Consider the following 7,333-nt stretch of genomic DNA (forward strand, 5'->3'; position numbering starts at 1 on the left):
CCCTAACCTGAGCCTCACTATCCTCATAAAAACTCTATACAGCATTTAGTAACTTACGACCTGTTCCATAACATACGCCACATTGCTCTCCTATCCACTCTATCATATGCCTTTTCTAAATCCATAAATGCAATAAAAACTTCCCTACCTTTATCTAAATACTGTTCACATATATGCTTCAATGTAAACACTTGATCTACACATCCCCTACCCACTCTGAAACCTCCTTGCTCATCCGCAGTCCTACATTCTGTCTTACCTCTAATTCTTTCAATTATAACCCTAAGATTTCGTTCGGATTTTTAACCCCGGAGAGTTAGCCACCCAGGATAACCAAAGAAAGTCAGTGCGCCATCGAGGACTGTCTAACTTATTTCCATTGGGGTCCTTAATCTTGTCCCCCAGGATGCGACTCACACCAGTCGACTAACACCCAGGTACCTATTTGCTGCTAGGTGAACAGGACAACAGGTGCAAGAAAACGTGTCGAAATGTTTCCACCCGCCTGGTATACTCGGTAAACTTATTCCTCCATAATTTTTACAATCTCTTTTGTCCCCTTTCCCTTTATATGAAGGGACTATACATGCTCTCTGCCAATCCCTAGGTACCTTCCCCTCTTTCATACATTTATTAAACAAAAGTACCAACCACTCCAACACTATATCTTCCCCTGCTTTTAACATTTCTGTCATGATCCCATCAGTTCCAGCTGCTTTACCCCTTTTCATTCTACGTAATGCCTCGCGTACCTCCCCCACACTTACATTCTGCTCTTCTTCACTCCTAAAAGATGGTATACCTCCCTGACCAGTGCATGAAATTACTGACTCCCTTTCTTCCTCGACATTTAAAAGTTCCTCAAAATATTCTCGCCATCTACCTAATACCTCCATCTCCCCATCTACTAACTCCCCTACTCTGTTTTTAACTGACAATTCCATACTTTCCCTAGGCTTTCTTAACTTATTTAACTCACTCCAAAATTTTTTTTTATTTTCATTAAAAAATTTTTTACTGTGCCTCTCCCACTCTTTCATCTGCTCTCCTTTTGCACTCTCTCACCACTCTCTTCACCTTTCTTTTACTCTCCATATACTCTGCTCTTCTTATAACACTTCTGCTTTGTAAAAACCTCTCATAAGCTACCTTTTTCTCTTTTATCACACCCTTTACTTCATCATTCTACCAATCACTCCTCTTTCCTCCTGCCCCCGACCCTCCTATAACCACAAACTTCTGCCCCACATTCTAATACTGCATTTTTAAAACTATTCCAACCCTCTTCAACCCCCCCACTACTCATCTTTGCACTAGCCCACCTTTCTGCCAATAGTCGCTTATATCTCGCCCGAACTTCCTCCTCCCTTAGTTTATACACTTTCACCTCCTCTTACTTGTTGTTGCCACCTTCCTCTTTTCCCATCTACCTCTTACTCTAACTAGCTACAACTAAATAATGATCCGATATATCAGTTGCCCCTCTATAAACATGTACATCCTGGAGCCTACCCATCAACCTTTTATCCACAAATACATAATCTAACAAACTACTTTCATTACATGCTACATCATACCTTGTATATTTATTTATCCTCTTTTTCATAAAATATGTACAGTGGACCCCCAGTTAACGATATTTTTTCACTCCAGAAGTATGTTCAGGTGCCAGTACTGACCGAATTTTTTCCCTTAAGAAATATTGTGAAGTAGATTAGTCCATTTCAGACCCCCAAACATACACGTGCAAACGCACTTACATAAATACACTTACATAATTGGTCGCATTCGGAGGTAATCGTTATGCGGGGGTCCACTGTATTACTTATTACCAAATCTCTTTCTACATATAGCTCAATTAAAGGCTCCCCATTTACATTTACCCCTGACACCCCAAATTTACCAACTACTCCCTCTATAACATTTTTACCCACTTAAGCATTGAAATCCCCAACCACCATTACTCTCTCACTTGATTCAAAACTCCCCACACATTCACTCAACATTTCCCAAAATCTCTCTCTCTCCTCTACACTTCTCTCTTCTCCAAGTGCATACATGCTTACTATAACCCACTTTTCACATCCAATCTTTATTTTACTCCACATAATCCTTGAATTAATACATTTATAGTCCCTCTTTTCCTGCCATAGCTTATTCTTCAACATTATTGCTACTTCTTCTTTAGCTCTTACTCTATTTGAAACCCCTGACCTAATCCCATTTATTCCTCTCCATTTAAACTCTCCCACCCCCTTCAGCTTTGTTTCACTTAAAGCCAGGACATCCAGCTTCTTCTCATTCATAACATCCACAATCATCTCTTTCTTATCATTTGCACAACATCCATGCACATTCAGACTTCCCACTTTGACAATTTTCTTCTTATTCTTTTTAGTAATCTTTACAGGAAAATGGGTTACTAGCCCATTGTTCCCAGCATTTTAGTAGACTTTTACAACACGCATGGCTTATGGAGGAAAGATTCTTGTTCCACTTCCCCATGGATATAAAAGGAAAAGTAATAAGACCAAGAACTATTAAGATAAAATCAAAGAAAACTCGAATGAGTGTGTATAAATAAACGTGTACATGTATGTGTAGTGTGACCTAAGTGTAAGTAGAAGTAGCAAGACATACCTATAATCTTGCATATGTATGAGACAGACAAAAGACACCAGCAATCCTACCATCATGTAAAACAATTACAGGCTTTCGTTTTACACTCGCTTGGCAGGACGGTAGTACCTCCCTAGGTGGTTGTTGTCTACCAACCTACTACCGTATTAATTGTATTTCCATTATTTCTTACAGGAAATATTGCTTCAATTTTCAGACATGAATTTAGAACTCGCTCCTGGAACGGATTAAAGGGCAATTATAACAACTATTTTTTTTTTTTACCGTCAGATTTTTCATTGTTGTTGCACAAGACGATGTATTTACACTATTTACTGTAAATATTTCTCAATAAGATATCCCAAACAACAACTGAAAAAAGAACGATTTACTGAAAATATCCTTTGGCAGGATCGTAGTCCTATATGGGACGACGTAAGGTTGTTTGGGCACTTGGTGCTGAGATGATAATGCTAATACGAATTTTTAATGATGCACTTTCTTCTAAATATCTTGTCTTTATTCCACAAAAAAGTAAAGTTTGTTAGTTCTTAGACTTTTGCAAAAATCTGCCCTTAACTCCCTCATAAATCCCAAAATATTTGGAATATTTCCAAAAGTGCATCACTAAAATTAAGAACAATCATTATTTTACAATTTCTGTGAATATTATCCTACTTAATTAAGTAATAAAGGCGTAGGAAAGAGAAATGAATAAGTTACTTCCGAGATATAGGCCTGGAGTGCTGTCTCGAAATTTTTTTGTTTTTGTTTTCGCAAAAATCCTATTTGTTTTGGATGTTTACTTAGTAAACTGATGTTCTAATGCAGTTATCCTCTTCAAAACACCGTTTTCTCTTACTGACTGCCAAAGAATGACATGGAGATGAGGGGTAATAATTTTGTCGAATATTGCTGGTGGACTCTCGCCATATTATGGCCTATTTTATTAATTTTGGAGTATGTAACATGTTTGTTTGTTATTTATAGTGTTTATTATATCATATTAGATCAATTCTGATAGATAAATAAGCTGTAGAGTTGATATAAGTGTAATAATGAAGTGATTTCTCCTGCCTCTCTCTGGAGTGGGAATACTGCCGGTGTTCCCAGATGGTTCCTGATTGGTTAGAAGTCTACGGATAAGCTCCGCCTACTTTTTTATGATGCCAAGTAGTCAATTTTTATATTAGAAAGAATAATGCAAGAAATAGCAATAAAAAAACAAGGAAAAATTTCCAAAAAATATATGGGTGGAGAGCAGTTGCGGTACGCACATCGCCGTCACCATACCTGATATAAATGACTATAATTTCTTGTAGAAACGTCATTGAACATTGATTCTGGCACCATTCTGTTGCCAAAGAGTTAAGCTATTTTCCTGTATGAATAACTCAATTTCCTTTTTTTTTTTTTTTTTTTTTTTTTTTTTTTTTTTTTTTTTTTTTTCGAAAAAATTTCTCTCGCGCACCTCATACCGCCCCTTAAGTTCGAAATTTGAGGTTCCACTGTATTAGAAATTGGCTCCTCGATGGATGCTCCTTGATGCTGGTGAGAGGTTCTTGAGCCAAGGAATTTAACCTTTTTCCCTTTGAATTAAACCTGAATGCCTCCCCCTTCCTTGGATTGAACCTGAATTCTTCCCTTTTCCCCAAGTGCCACATGACCCCTATGGGTTTAGTACTAAGCTCCCACAATTGTAATACATGTATTAGACCTTGATAAAGCAAAGCTGAAAGACCAGACAAAATATCATGGTTTTGAAGGAAAATATAGAGCTTTGCTACTTTCTCTCGTTTCTTTTTCTCACTCTCCCTCTCTTTCTCTCCCTCTTTCTCTTTCCATGTATTTTTTTTTTTTAAACACGCCATCTCCCACTGAGGCAGGGTGACCCAGAAAAGAAACATTCACCATCATTCACACATAATCACCATCTTTGCAGAGGCACTCAGACATGACAGTTCAGATGTCACTCCAAACAGTGAACATCCCAAACACCTTCCCCAAAATGCAGGCACCACACTTCCCACCCCCAGGACTTAAGTCCGGCCAACTTTATTATACATTATTATATTCAGAATATTGATTTTGCAATCTCCTTATTGATCATGTTTTCCTTTCATTATTCAGTAATTTATTCCACTTATATTTCCAGTTATTGGACCAATTTGCTCAATAGCAAAACTACAAATAGACTCAAAACCTGAAGATGATGAACCAAGTTTTTCCATTCCTGTGATTAATCTTGATTTTGTCATGGATGAGCTGGCAATAGGCAAGTAGACACTGACACTGACATTGTTCTGTTTAAGCAGCATTTTGAGCATAAATTCAGTTTTCCAACTTTTGCCAAGTGCATCACTGGTGTAAGAATTAGATACATTGTAACATTTTCATTGCAACAGAACATATAAATGCTGTTTTTTTTTTTTAATGGAAATTTGCAATTTAAGTATTTTGTCTTTGTATTTCATGTTATGTTGCAATTCATATTTGGTGCATTGGCAGATGAATTTTTTACTTGCATGTTCTCTCCATATTCATAGTCTGGTAAGATCTAAATAAAATTTTATGAATACAAAAATTACTTTAGCCTATTAAAATGGTCTTGTGCCTCAGTAATAATTTGGTATTACCATGCAAGGCATTTTGAAAGTACAGTGACAGTCAGGGTTAACAGAATGTTATTGTTGGCAGGACTAAGTCGCCATCAGTACTCAAATATTATGGCCCTTCTTGACTCCTTTGATCGACTGAAAGTATCCTCGAAGTTCCGCAAGTTCCGACCAGCCATCAACAGGATAAAGGGCAATGCTCGTAAATGGTAAGTTTTCTGGAAGAATGTACAGTAGGGCCCTACTTATATGGCAGGTTAGGTTCCAAGCTATTGCTGGAAAGTGGACATCGCTGGAAAGCAGAATACCATTTGTTTTCATTTATAAATGTCAGATAATAAGTTTATACTAACATATATTAAGTTAGCATTAGAACAAGGCATTAAAAAACAATAAAAAGTAAAATACACACACAGTACACTCCTTTCTTTCCTTAAAATATTTGTAGTCTTAATGTAGGGCGAGAAGTGAGTAGTGTTTATTGTAAGAAGTTAGGTGTGGTAGGTATGTGTAGCCAGCCAGGCCACCCCACCTCACCCCACACATAATGTACTTTGACATTTAAAGAGCCTTAGTGATAAATTGCATGTAGTGCACACTCATTACTTACCTTCAAATGTTTGTAGTCTTAACCCTTTCAGGGTTTCGGACGTACTAGTATGGCTTACACATCAGGGTTTTTGACGTACTAGTACGCCTAAATTCTAGCAACCTCAAATCTAGTGAGAGAAAGCTGGTAGGCCTACATTTGAAAGAATGGATCTATGTGGTCAGTGTGCGCAGTCTAAAAAAAATCCTGCAGCACAGTGCGTAATGAGAAAAAAAAACTTTGACCGTGTTTTTGGATTAAAACAACTACTGTACACTGTATTTTCGTATGGTATTTATTGTTGTATTCTAGTTTTCCTGGTCTCATTTTATAGAATGGAAGACATATTACAGAAATTGAGATGATTTTGACTGGTTTTACAATGAAAATTACCTTGAAATTGAGCTCGAAGTAGCAGAAATGTTCGATTTTTGCCAAAGTTCAAAAGTAAACAAATCATGCTAAGCATCCAATACACGTCAACTGGTGAGTCTGATATTCTTTCACAAATGTGCCGATATTATTTATACCATTTCTACACTAATGCAGTAGTCTGCATAACAGTAAATCTTCTATTTTTTTGAGAATAAAAATTCAAAGTGGAAAGCAAAAGAATGTAAGAGGGGCGTGGGGACGTGTCTAATGAGCAGAGGAAATGTTATTTTAGTGCCAGGAATATCTGTCTTGTTTATTCTGGACCCTATTTGGAAATTGGCATCTTTTGAAATTTGTGTGAAATTGGCAATATTGCTAAATTCTGACCACTGTATTGGATAGTTTAAATTGGTAAATGGGTGGCTTCTTGTACTCATTCGATAGAAAAAATGGAGTTCTAGCGAAATAGTTACGATTTTTGTTGACCAGTACACTGGAATTGGCCGAAAATAGGGCTCAAAGCAGGCAAAATTGCCTATGCGTAAACATCGTCGAGATCGCTAAATTTGCAAGAGCATAATTTCGTAAGTTTTCCATCAAATTTCATACTTTTGGTGTCATTATGATCAGGAAAAGATTATGAATCTTTTCATAAGAAAAAATAATTTTTTTTTTTTCAAAATTTGAGCGACTTCATACAAGTCGTGAATTGCTATATACATGTATAGAGTAAAGGCTTACGAAAAGAATATTTTTCTACAGTTATCCCCCAGTTTGACTAGAGAAAACATAATTCTTCCGACACTACCTACACAGCTGCTTTGTAAACAAATCTCATATTTACGTCAATTTTTATTCTGTGAGTGTATGTATCATGTTTATATGCTATGTAATGGGTTTCATATATAATTTTGAGGAAAATATCATAGATGGATTAATGAAAATGCCTATATTAATGTAAAGTAAGACATTTAGTGTGCACAAGAGTGATTATTATTACGTAGTATTGGCGTCATGAGTAGAGAGACTCTTAGTGATTTTAATGTGTACCTGCACACCAGCACAGTGTGTAAGTATATTTAGGTACAGGTACACATAAGTATAATTATCAGAGTACATGTAAAATACACAGTAA

The 7,333-nt window shown here is 36.5% G+C and overlaps 1 protein-coding gene across 1 annotated transcript in view; it reads left to right on the forward strand.

Moving 5' to 3' along the window:
• The window catches only part of LOC128706588 (intermembrane lipid transfer protein VPS13A-like), a 264,092-nt gene extending 258,637 nt beyond the window's left edge, over nt 1-5,455 (forward strand). Inside the window, exons 7-8 of the mRNA XM_070090619.1 lie at nt 4,775-4,894; nt 5,317-5,455. Of these exons, the coding sequence (XP_069946720.1) occupies nt 4,775-4,894; nt 5,317-5,447 (251 nt within the window). The 3' untranslated portion in view covers nt 5,448-5,455. The remainder of the gene's footprint in view (nt 1-4,774; nt 4,895-5,316) is intronic.
• Nucleotides 5,456-7,333: the final 1,878 nt, after the last annotated feature.

Source organism: Cherax quadricarinatus, chromosome 3 (genome assembly GCF_038502225.1).
Source record: "Cherax quadricarinatus isolate ZL_2023a chromosome 3, ASM3850222v1, whole genome shotgun sequence".
Taxonomy (NCBI): Eukaryota; Metazoa; Arthropoda; class Malacostraca; order Decapoda; family Parastacidae; genus Cherax; species Cherax quadricarinatus.